Source organism: Molothrus aeneus, chromosome 5, assembly GCF_037042795.1.
Source record: "Molothrus aeneus isolate 106 chromosome 5, BPBGC_Maene_1.0, whole genome shotgun sequence".
Taxonomy (NCBI): Eukaryota; Metazoa; Chordata; class Aves; order Passeriformes; family Icteridae; genus Molothrus; species Molothrus aeneus.
In genome coordinates, this window is record NC_089650.1 from 68,908,169 (window position 1) to 68,921,659 (window position 13,491).

The window sequence follows — 13,491 nt, forward strand, 5'->3', positions numbered from 1 at the left end:
AATTATACATATAAATATAAATGAAAGACAGACCTAAATATTTGGAAAAGGAAATGTGTATTGAGGTAAGAAAAGTGAATAAAAAAGGAATAAAAATTGACTTTTGCCTATGCTCACACACATCTTACTTAGATTCAGAAAATGGTTTTGAATTTAAAACTTTAATGTTTTTTTCAGACTTACCCTGAGGTTTTTAGGTGCTCTAAAATTGAAATATGTGGTCAGTTTGTTTTTGGAAGCATTCAGCTCTACTAAATAAGGCATGTGACTGACACAGGAAAGATCTGGAAAAGAAACAAAATGTCAAATGCTGGGCCTGAATGCTAAGATCATCCCAGCAAAATGTGATAATTACATCCTGCAGCAATTAAGAGTTAATTTGGAGCTGCACGTTCAGAAGGTGATGCCTGAAATGCAGAAATCAGAGATATTAACACCTTCTCCTAGAAGGGGAAAAAAAAGGTTTATAAACCACAAAGAATAAATATCCAAGTCAGACATTTATTTTCATTATGCCAGCTGACTTGCCTCAAAGCAAGAATTTATTTTTATATTTTTAGATATTATTAACATAATATAATAATATATTAATATAATATATCATTAATATAGTGTAATATATATATTAGATATAATAGTGTAATAACATATTAGATATTATTATATTATTATATCATATTATTACATATATAATATATACATATATATTATAGATGTAATAATATAATAATATTTAATATATAATAATATAATATCTTAATATATGTAATATACTATAATATACTATTAATATACTATAATATATAAAATATCATATTGTATATATAATATGATATATAATGTATTATATAATAGAATATAGATTTTATATGCAATTTTTATATTCTTATGTATTTTTATACATGTTTTATTTTTTATATATTATTTTTATCTCCACCTCTAGAATGACAGATTGACTCTGGCCTGAGTTATCAATTAGTGGAGCAAAGCATTTAGGCCAGGACTGAGGAGTAAATGAGTGGTTGCTATGGAAAAGTCCCTGCTCTGTTCATGTCTGGCCTCCACAAAAAAAATTAAAATCTTATTAAAATGAGCAGGGAGAGGAGCTGCTTCACAAAAGTGCTGCTATTCTTGGACTCCAGCTCCTCCAGTGAAAGGATCTTGAGAGAAATAATGTGGCTGCCCCAGCACAGCTTATTCCACTTGATGTTAAATTAAAAAACAATATAGAGAGTGGGAAGGAGCAGCTGGTGGAGCTCATCCCAGCCTCCACTGGGCACCTTTCTAAATGTAAAAAATGTAATTTTTTTGACCTTTTGTCATCCATGGAAAACCCTGACAAGGGAAAACTCAAGGCTGGCAGAACCAAACCAAGCATAAGTTGAATATTCTGCCACCTGCACGTGTCAAATCCCCACCTTTGTCACAGTCACATTTTCTGGAAAAATCCCTTTGCCCAGGATTTTGTTCCTGGGAAGCTGAGAAGCCTCAGAGAAAAAAGGAAAACAATATTATCTCATTTGCTTCTCCTGTGTTTTGCTGCTTTGGAATGTGGTTGGAGATTGTTTATCCAACAGGTGATTGTTTCATTGGTTTCATGGGAATTGTTTTAATTAATGACCACTCAGTGCCAAGCTGTGTTGGGACTCTGGAAGGAGTCACAAGTTTTCATTTTTATCTTTTTAGCCTTCTGTCTGTATCCTTTCTGTATTCTTTAGTATAAGATAACATAACATAATAGAACATAATATAATATAACATAACATAATGTAATATAATAGAATATAATATAGTATAGTACAACATAGTATAATATAATGTAATATAATGTATTATATTACATTATATGACATTAATATAATGTAATTATGTATTAATATATGTCATTATATATTATATATTGTATAAAATATAAAATTATCTAATTATATCTATTACATAATTCTATATCTCTTAATTATATAATATATATAATTATATAATTTTATATAATACATTTTAATGTAATATAATGTAGTATAGTGTAATGTAATACAATGTAATATTATGTAATAAATGTAATATAATGTAATATAATATAATATAATAATAAATTAGCCTTCTAAGAACATGGACTCAGATTCATAATTTCCTTCCTGCCACACCCCTTCACCTTGCTATCTGCTGGGGTTTTATCTCTGGGTGATAAACTGAGAGTTTGAGCTCCATGTTCCCACTATAAACATGTGCTGCTCCGAATGGGCCATGGAGATTTTGGGCGAATTTTCATTATTACCTTTTAGCCTTCTGTCTCTATGCTTTCTCTATTCTTTAGTATAGTTTAGTTTAGCATAATATAATGTAATAAAACATAATATAATGTAATGTAATATACTATAACATGGTATAATGTAATATAATGTACTATATCACATTAATATAATGTAATTATGTATTAATATATGTAATTATGTATTAATATATGTAATTATATAATGTATATTATATAAAATATCTTCTAAATTATCTAATTATATATATTATATAATTATATATAATTTAGTTATATAATGTATATAGATAATGTAATATAATACAATGTAATGTAAAATATGATATGATATAATATAATATAATATAATATAATATAATATAATATAATATAATATAATATAATATTATATTATATTATATTATATTATATTATATTATATTATATTATATTATATTATATTATATTATAATCATTTATAATATAATATAATATTAATAATATGTAATATAATTATATAATATATAATAATCATAATCATAATATAATATAATTATAATATATTATATTATATTATAAATGATGAACCTGGCTCCTTGTTCTCAGAAGGATTAATATCATATCATATCATATCATATCATATCATATCATATCATATCATATCATATCATATCATATCATACAATAATCCTTCTGAGAACAAGGAGCCAGGTTCATCATTCCTTCCTGCCATGGGGCACCCCAAAAATGCCCCAGCCTTTCACCTTGCTACCTACTGGGACTTTATCTCCTGGTGATAAACTGAGCATTTGAGCTCCATGTTCCCACTATAAACATGTGCTGCTCTTAATGGGCCGTGGAGATTTTGGGCATTTCGGAGGAGATCAAGGCTCTGTGCAATGTTGGCCACCATTAAAATGTCAGCCAGGCTTTGTGACACTAAAACTCCATGCTCCAGTGAATTTCTCATCTGAAACAGCTGCACCAGCCAGGAATTTGTAGTTTATTTACTCCATACCATTAATTTTATTGGAGGAAAGCTCCATTTTCTGCAGGTGAATGTATCCAGAGAGAATGCTGATGTCACTCAGCCCACGACCCTGGAAAAAGGAAAGGATTTTAATCACAATTTTAATGACTGGTTAATAACTCAGCTCCCCCAAAGTCCCTCCAGCTGCAGCAGGACAAGGTGACATCTACAGAAAGTGATGTTGAGAAGCCAGAAATGGAGAAAATGCCAAAAAAAAAAAAGACTTTAAAACAAAACAACCACTTCAACTTCCCAAATGCAGCATTTCAAGGTGATTTACACATTGCTCTACTTCTTTTCCTCCAGCTGACTGAAGGAGGAAGATACATTTTTCACAACTAAGGACTGGATAAGGAAAAAATAAAATAAAATAAAATAAAAAAGCAACAATAACCATAATCATCATATAATATAAATATAATAATATATAATATATTATAACATGTAATATATATTATAATATATTATTATATAATTATAATACTTTAATATAATATAATCTAAATATATTATTATATAATAAAATATAATAATTATTATAATAAAAATAAAAATATAATAAAATAATAATAATAAATAAAAATTTAAAAATCTCAGTGCTGATGCTACTACATTAAAAGAAAAAACAAATCTCCACTCTGGCAGTCAGCAGGAGCCACTCTGAATCTTATCAAAAACCCTGCACATGAAACAGGCATTGACAAAAATCTGCCTCTTGACATCTTGCTTTTTAACAAAGCCTTTTTTCCCAACTATTTACTGTTGAAAAAAAAGCAAATAATATTATATATAATATATATTTCTATTTCTATATATAATTTATTTTTTATATTTTTATCTCTATTTTATATATATTATATATATTATATATTTCTATTTTTAGATCTAATTTATTTTTTATATTTTTATCTCTATTTTATATATATTATATGTAATTTCTATTTCTATTTCTATATATAATTTATTTTTTATATTTTTATCTCTATATATATTATATATAATTTATATTTCTATTTTACATATAATTTTAAAATATTTTTATCTCTATTTTATATATATTATATATAATTTATATTTCTATTTATACATATATTTTTTATATTTTCATCTCTATTTTATATATACTATATATTTATATTTTTATATAGAATTTATGTTTTCTATTTCTAGATATATTTACTTTTATATTTTTAGATATTATTTTTATGCCCAAAAAAAGGGGAATATTTGTGCAGAAAAGCCCCTTAAACTGATGTTTTTTAGCTTGTACTCACTGGCAGTGACAGATGAAGATAAACATACTCGGTCCCACAGGCTGAGCGGCCGAAGGTGTGGAGCCCCTCAGCTGCAGTGTCTTCATCCAACACCACCTCCAAGTGATCCTAAAAACACCAGGAAAAGGGAAAAAATGGATTTAGGGTAGATTTATGAGGGGAAATCCCACCCTTGGGAGAAGCCAGAGGCTGCTGGGGTTCAGGTGGGAACAGGGCTGATAAAGGTCCTCTGTCACTGACATATTTGATGAAAAATTCCTTTTGCCAGGATTTCTTCTCCTGGGAAGCTGGGAAGCTTCAGCTTCTCCATGTTTTGCTGCTTTGGAATGTGATTTGGAGAATTGTGAATGCATTTGGAGCATGTGAATTGTTTTTAATTCATGACCAATCCCAGTCCAGCTGTTTTGGACTCTCTGGTCTGTCACAAGATTTTATTATTCATTCTTTTCTAGCCTTCTGATGAAATCCTTTTGCTATAGTTTAGTGTAGTTTTAATGTACCATTTTCTTTTAATATAATATATATCATAAAATAATAAATCAGCCTTCTGAAACATGAAGTCGAGATTCTCATCTCTTCCCTCATCTGTGTCATTGTCATATTTTATGGAAAAATCCCTTTGCCAGGATTCTTCTCCTGGGAAGCTGAGAACCTCAAAAAAAAAAAAAGGAAAACAACATTATCTCATTTTTCTCTCCTGTTTTTTGCTGCTTTGGAATGTGGTTGGACATTGTTGGATACTTTGGAGAAACAGAGCTGTGAAAGATGCATTGCAGTGGGACCCACCAGGGGTAATTTCAGATTATTGACTTTAAGGTATTTACAGCATGGTGTGGCTAAAGCTGACAGACCAAGAAACACTTATAATATCTTGTAATTAAGAAATAATTGGCTTCTGATTGTGATGTATGAATTATAACACCTGTATTGTCTCACCCTGCACATGAGACTGCAAATGGAATAAAAGTTTTTAAAACATCTCTCAGTCGCCCACCTCTGGGTCAGAAAATAGCTTAATGCAACAGGGACCACCAAGATAAAGAACAGAAAAATTTCATTATAGCACCTGCATGTCATAGCAAGGGAGAGCACAGAATAATTTCCACAAGGCAAAATACGAGGTGATATTTTGTGGTGTTGGGATTTAAATCCCAGCAGGGCAGGGAGAGAAAATTCCCACGTGTCCATGGGGCTTCTTGAAGCTCAGGGCTGGGAATTTAGGCAGGAAATTTGGTTAATTTGGCCATACATGTGCCAGTTTATCCTTAATCTTATATGGCCAGGAGCACTTGGCGGTGCTGGGTTAAAGGCTGGAATTGACAATTTTCAAAGTTTTTTTTTTTTCCCAATCTAATTTATTTTGAGAGAGAGAAAGGACAAATCCAGGAGGACTCCGGACACCACGGCGACGGGAGGGACCTTAAAAAAAGCAGAAATTAGAGGTGCTGCCCTTCTTCCCCCAAAATCCACACCGAGGAGGGAAAGAGCAGTTCCCTCCCATACACACACCCCTCCCCACGGAGCCCTGGGCTGAACCTCTGAGCGCTCCGACTCTTCCTCCTCGCCCTTCTCCTCCTGCTCATCCTCGCCCCCGGGCCGGGGCCGCTCCTCGGGGAACCCCTCGGCGAGGGGCTGCGACGGCTCGTCAGGAGGGGGGAGCGGCTCCCCGAGGCTGCCTTCTGGGCCGTTCTCCTCGCCGCCCGCCATGAGCTGTGATAAGGAGGGAGGAGACGGACGGGACTCCGCTATCGGCGCCCTCCCTGCTCCGACCAGGCCGCCGCCATTTGTTTACACGTTGCCATGGAGACGGGAAGAGCCGGTGATTGGCGCCAACCGCCCCGCCAGCCAATAGGAGCGCAGAGCGTGCAGCGGGGCACCTTGGGAATTGTAGTTCGCGGCTCTGAGGCAGCCACTGGCCTCGCTCCCGCCTCGGGGCGCGCAACAACTTAAAAACGTTATTGTGAAAAATGCGTATTTTACGATTGGCTTTTGGCAAATATTCAAATGAATATTATATGTGTTGTGTTAGAAAGTGATGCTGTATTAATTTTCTTAGGTAATGTGTTAAATATAGTTTAAGGTTATAACAAATTGTTAAAATAGAAACTATGCTATGTAGGATACTTTTTTTAAAGAAAGGATTCGAAGTGAGATAGCAGCCACAGGACACCAGAATCTTTCAGAGAAAAAGAATTTATTGCTCCATTATCAGGAGAAATGAACTTCTTCCTGCCTACATAGCATAGTTTCTATTTTAACCTTATGTTATAACCTAAAACGATATTTAACACATTACCTAAGAAAATTAATACAGCATCACTTTCTAACACAACACATATAATATTCATTTGAATATTTGCCAAAAGCCAATCGTAAAATACGCATTTTTCACACATCCCATTGGGAAGGGCCAAAAATAGCACAAAAGAGGGATTTCAGGGCAAAAATATTGAATGGGAAAACACTTCTTGTTAGGGATGAGTAAATGGCTGGGTCTCTTCACCTGCATGAAGGGGTGACTTTAAGTGAGTTTTGTGCCTCCAATTGCACTGATACAGACCTGGGAATATTAATTATATACATATATATATATATATATATATATATATATATGTTTGTGTGTGTGTATGTATAGACACACGCACACAGATAAATAAAAATATAGATTAGATTTCTGTTGTTATACTTTCTTTCACAACACACCATTACTGCTCCATAGTTGGTGAAATACTGTTTTTCCTTAAGAAAAAGGTACAATTTCAGAACTGATGGGTGGAAGAAAAAAAATCTATATAATTTTGCCAGATTTTTGGGAAATAATGAGAGATGAGACTGTCACAGCAGGGGAAAGCAAAATTACAGCTTTTGAGATATCTTTGTGTGTTGTCCTTTTTTTATATCACGTGTATCTTACAGACAGCAATCTGCTCCTAATACAAATTTGAAGTAAAGATGCTAAAGATATTTGAGGTTTTGGGTCTAACATTCACTTTTCTTTTTTTTTTACATTGCAGAATGGGGTAAACTGAGAATGAAAAGGCAGAAAATAAAGGGGAAAAGGAGGAGGAGATGTCTCCAAATACAAATCCCTGCAAGATAAACATGGGGAAAGAACTTATCCATGTGGTTAAACAATTTAATATCGGGGATGGGGTTATTGCAGTGAATTTCCATTGTTGGTAAAGTGACATCTCATCTTTGAATGAGGTGATTATTGCTAAGAAAAAAATGAAAAGGGAGATATAAAAACTCCTTATGGACATTGCTCGCTGACTTTTATCTCTGTGCTTCAGGGAAACATTATGATAAGTGCAATAAAGCCACCCCAAATTACCTCCTTTTATTATCTCTCTGCTCATAAATGTTCAAACCCTTAATGGGATTTATTCCTTCTCCACTGAGCAGCCCCCGGCAGTGGAGAGCTCAGAAAGGACAGAAAGCCCTGCAAGGGAAGGGGAGCCCTGTCTGGGGCTGGGGAGCGATGCCTTGAGTCTTAGCTTTCCTATTTTCCAGATTCTGCATTAGTGTGTGACTCTGAACTCCATATAAAGTGTCAGCAAGTTCTCCTCACAGCTCAGTCAGACAGAACAATCCTTTTCCAACCCCAGAACCAAGGACAGCTTGGGTTTTGGGCAGCTTCAGGCCCAAAAAAGTGCAAACAACAGCAAATTGAGGAGAGCAATCTGAGAGGATGGGACTGCATAACCTGGAGCTGGAATTGGACAATTAACCCCAATATGGAAATGGACCAAAACTTATAAAAGTGTGAAAACTCGTGATTCAGAGTCCATCTTGGGTTCATCCATGGCTGGGCTCTTGCACTGCCCAAGCTGTATCCTGTGAAGATCTTTAATAAATCCCCACTTTATTCCTTTAACTCTCTCTTGGTTTGAAAAGACAGGTGTCTGCTAAGGAAGGCAGAAACCTCTTTTGAAATGGAAAATGTAAACCCACTCTCCCTGAATTATTTTAATTTTGAAATTAAGGGGCTCTCAGGCAAAGATATGGGAATGGGAATAACAGTCCTTAACTAGGAAAATTAAAAATACAAATGCAATGGTACAAACAAGAAACCAACCCACTGTCAGAGTGAGAGCAGGAGCTGCCCCCTGTGTGTCAGGGAGGTGGCACAGCCCCATCCCATGGGGGCTCAGCCCTCCTGCAGTGCCAGCTGTGGTTCTGCTGGAGCAGGGATCCTGCACAAGGGGGGAGTTTTCCTCTGCAGCTCCAGGGCTGCTGCAGATGGGCCTGGGCTCCCTCTGGCCATGCAGGGCAGCAGAAGCTGCTCCTCTGGCAATGCACTGGGCAAAGGCTGCTGTGCTGTCCCAGCACCTCAGATTGGATCCAGGTAGGAATGCTTGGCTCCTCCCCTGGGCGCAGCATCTCCCCATGGGATGATGGAATTGGATCAGGGAAACTCAATGAACAGAAGAGATCTTTTTTGAAAGGAGGATTGGGTGTGGAAGAGATAAAGAAAACTGTCCCACCTGGTTTTAGCAGGTGGCCCCATGAACAGAGAGAACTGCCCCAGCTCTGACACATGGGGATAGAACACACAGCCCCTGCCACATCCTGCATTTGTAACCTCAGACAAGCTCTGTGTAGCCTCTGTTCCAGGCATCAGGAGGCTTTGGGGCTTGCTGTGACCCAGGAGAACAGCTCTGGATCAGCAGAGCGGCAAAGCCACGCAGGAGCTGCTCGAGGGCAGTGATGTTTTGCTCCCTGTTGTGCTGCTGGGGCTGTTCCAAGCATTTGTGATCTCCAGGATGTTCTCCTTGCCAAACCCCCCTGTTTCGCAGCCCACATCTGTGGGTTTTGCCTTCTGCAAACTGCAGGGTCATCATCCCCTGCTTCCCTCCTGCACACAGGGAATTGGGTCACTCCCACAGGAGATGGGGCTGATGGCAATGCCTTGAGAATCTGAGCTAGAGCAGAGGCTGGGCAGAGTCCCAGAATAAAGCAGGGATTCATTCCAAGGATCTCCTCCATGGACCCACCTTGGGCAGCACCAGAGCCCAGCCAGGGCTGCACCCAAGATGAACCAAAATGGCCCCAAAATGCACCAGCGCTCCCGGGGTCTCTCCCTGGGATCAGTTCTGCTCCATTTGCATCTTGCAGTTCATTGTCCCATTCCAGCTTCAGCCCCTGCAGTCCCACCCTGCTTGTTTTTCTCTCTCCAGCCCACGGGGTTTGTGCTCCTGGGCTGAGATTTGGGTCATTTGTTGTGGTATTTGCTGGGTCCCCAGGATGAAGGAGGAAATGATGAATCTGACTCCATGTTCTCAGAAAGCTAATTTATTATTTTACAATACTATATTATATTAAAGAATGCCATAATAAACTATACTAAAGAATACAGAAAGTAATGAAAAACTCATGACTCCTTCCAGACTACTGACACAGCCTGACTGTGATTGGTCATTAAGTCAAAACAATTCCCATGAAACCAATGAAACAATCACCTGTTGGATAAACAATCTCCAACCACATTCCAAAGCAGCAAAACACAGGAGAAGCAAATGAGATAATATTGTTTTCCTTTTCCTCTGAGGCTTCTCAGGTACCCAGGAGAAGAAATCCTGGGCAAAGGGATTTTTCAGAAAATATGAATGTGACAATTTGTCCTTGGTGCCCAGCTGGAGCAGGAATTGTTTTGTCTCCCTGCTCTGTGCAGAGAGCTCATCATCCCATAATATGAAGCTCAACCCACAGACTAAAGCAGCTCAGAATGTGAAAAATATAAAAGCTGAACTCTGAGGCATCAGTAGGACACAGGTGGTGAGATGTTTCCCCAAATATTCCATCTTATTTTGAATTCCAAACACTGCTTGGCTCCGGTGTGAAATGTTCCCCAAACTCTCCTGGCTCTGTAACAGCAAACACCAAATGACCATTAAAACAACCCCAAAACCCAGAGCTGGAGCTGTAAATCTGCAGTTGTTGTCCTCATAAAACCTCCCCACTCTTGACAGAGGGAGCACTTCCCACTCAGAGTGCTAACGGCAAACGCTGTCCCTGCTCCGTCGCCCTGACGGTGCCTGGGTGCCGCGGGATGAGCTGAGGCAGCTCATGGCCAAACCCATTTCATGCTGCAGCTCAGCGGAGGAAATTACAAACACCGAAGGGAAAGGCCCAAACAGGCCAATTTTCTCCCCTGACTGCCGCTGCGCCTCAGCTTAGCAGAGTAAATAATGAACACCGATGCAATGAACTTCCCAGGAAATGGCTCCCGATGAGCTTTGCACAGGTCATCCAAAAGCAAATTTAATGATTATTAAATTTGCAGCCCGCAGCCACCTCGGGTTTTTTTTTTGTTCCTGCCTCGGTGGTTAGATCCAATCAGCAAAGGTAAGAATGGAAAATAAAGTTAAACACCTCATTTCTCAGCATGCTCCCTGCTCAGTGCAAAAGCCAGAGCTTGATCTGCCGGGCACAGGCAGTTCCAGCTTGGGTTAGGATGGAATCCCAATTTCCCAGCCAGGAATGAAAGAGCAAGGCCAGCCCACCAAGGGTTGTGTCCTGGAGAGTAATGTTTGGGTTCCCTGGATCTCAGCTTCCTTTGGAATTTATCATGTTTGGAGCACAGAGTCCTCAGGGCACCACATTCCCTGTTCTGCTCTCAGCCTTGGACATCCAGGCCTGGGTTGCTCCTGGGTTGCTCCTGATGTGGAGCTTTAAAGTGTGGTGGGATGAATCCTTGGGGAATGAATTCCTGGGATTACAGCACAGGCAGCTTTGTGGCCAAGGTTCTGCAGTGGTGAGCGGGGTTTGTGTGTCCCGGGGATCCCAAAGCCTCAGGATGGGGGTGCAAGTGGCCATTTGTGGGATTGGCTGTGTCTCAGCTCTGCAAAATGACTCCTTTCCACTCCATTTGTGGGATTTGCTGTGTCTCAGCTCTGTAAAATGACTCCTTTCCACTCCATTTGTGGGATTTGCTGTGTCTCAGCTCTGTAAAACGACTCCTTTCCATCCCACAGAGCTCCGAGCAATAGCAGTGACATTGCTGAAGTGTTAATTTCCTCTTGGGACTTCCTCCCTGTCTGAGGGCCGCCCCTCACTGCCATGCACCACATCCAGAACGAGATCTGTAATTATGGTTCATGCCAATAAAATAAAACTGCTGCAGCCAGAGACAAAGGAGCCTCAGTGGAAAGGCTCCCCAGCAAACCCCTCCAGCCAGAGCTGTCTGTGAATGGCCGGCGATGAGGCTGGGGGGGATGCACACCTTGGTATCCATGGATGGGCTGTCCATCCATCCATCCATCCATCCATCCATCCATCCGTCCATCCATCATCCATCCATCCATCCATCCATCCATCCATCCATCCATCCATCCATCCATCCATCCATCCATCCATCCATCCATCCATCCATCCATCCATCCATCCATCCATCCATCCATCCATCCATCCATCCATCCATCCATCCATCCATCCATCCATCCATCCATCCATCCATCCATCCATCCATCCATCCATCCATCCATCCATCCATCCATCCATCCATCCATCCATCCATCCATCCATCCATCCATCCATCCATCCATCCATCCATCCATCCATCCATCCATCCATCCATCCATCCATCCATCCATCCATCCATCCATCCATCCATCCATCCATCCATCCATCCATCCATCCATCCATCCATCCATCCATCCATCCATCCATCCATCCATCCATCCATCCATCCATCCATCCATCCATCCATCCATCCATCCATCCATCCATCCATCCATCCATCCATCCATCCATCCATCCATCCATCCATCCATCCATCCATCCATCCATCCATCCATCCATCCATCCATCCATCCATCCATCCATCCATCCATCCATCCATCCATCCATCCATCCATCCATCCATCCATCCATCATCCATCCATCCATCCATCCATCCATCCATCCATCCATCCATCCATCCATCCATCCATCCATCCATCCATCCATCCATCCATCCATCCATCCATCATCCATCCATCATCCATCCATCCATCCATCATCCATCCATCCATCCATCATCCATCCATCCTCCATCCATCCATCCATCCATCCATCCATCCATCATCCATCCATCCATCCATCCATCCATCCATCATCCATCCATCCATCCATCCATCCATCCATCCATCCATCCATCCATCCATCCATCCATCCATCCATCCATCCATCCATCATCCATCCATCATCCATCCATCCATCCATCCATCCATCCATCCATCCATCCATCCATCATCCATCCATCCATCCATCCATCATCCATCCATCCATCCATCCATCCATCCATCCATCCATCCATCCATCATCCATCCATCCATCCATCCATCCATCATCCATCCATCATCCATCCATCCATCCATCATCCATCCATCCATCCATCATCCATCCATCCTCCATCCATCCATCCATCCATCCATCCATCCATCCATCCATCCATCCATCCATCCATCATCCATCCATCCATCATCCATCCATCCATCCATCATCCATCCATCATCCATCCATCCATCCATCCATCCATCCATCCATCCATCCATCCATCCATCCATCATCCATCCATCATCCATCCATCCATCATCCATCCATCCATCCATCCATCATCCATCATCCATCCATCCATCCATCCATCCATCCATCCATCCATCCATCCATCCATCCATCCATCCATCCATCATCCATCCATCATCCATCCATCATCCATCCATCCATCCATCCATCATCCATCCATCCATCCATCCATCCATCCATCCATCCATCCATCCATCATCCATCATCCATCCATCCATCCATCCATCCATCCATCCATCCCTCTCTCTCCTATCCCTGCCCATGTGTGTACATCCAATAAATGAATTTATATCAGGTTTGTATCATAAGAGGATAAAAAGGGAAGAAACCCTCAGGAGAGGATGTGCTGGAGGCTGACACTCGAACTA

At 39.6% G+C, this 13,491-nt stretch overlaps 1 protein-coding gene across 2 annotated transcripts in view; it reads right to left on the minus strand.

Moving 5' to 3' along the window:
* Nucleotides 1-6,318, minus strand: part of LRGUK (leucine rich repeats and guanylate kinase domain containing) — a 60,259-nt gene extending 53,941 nt beyond the window's left edge. For both annotated transcript variants that reach the window (XM_066551062.1, XM_066551061.1), the window contains exons 1-4: nucleotides 6,092-6,318; nucleotides 4,556-4,663; nucleotides 3,270-3,351; nucleotides 184-284 (exon numbers count right to left, since the gene is read on the minus strand). In XM_066551062.1, coding sequence (XP_066407159.1) covers nucleotides 184-284; nucleotides 3,270-3,351; nucleotides 4,556-4,663; nucleotides 6,092-6,262 — 462 coding nt within the window. In that variant the 5' untranslated portion in view covers nucleotides 6,263-6,318. The remainder of the gene's footprint in view (nucleotides 1-183; nucleotides 285-3,269; nucleotides 3,352-4,555; nucleotides 4,664-6,091) is intronic.
* Nucleotides 6,319-13,491: the final 7,173 nt, after the last annotated feature.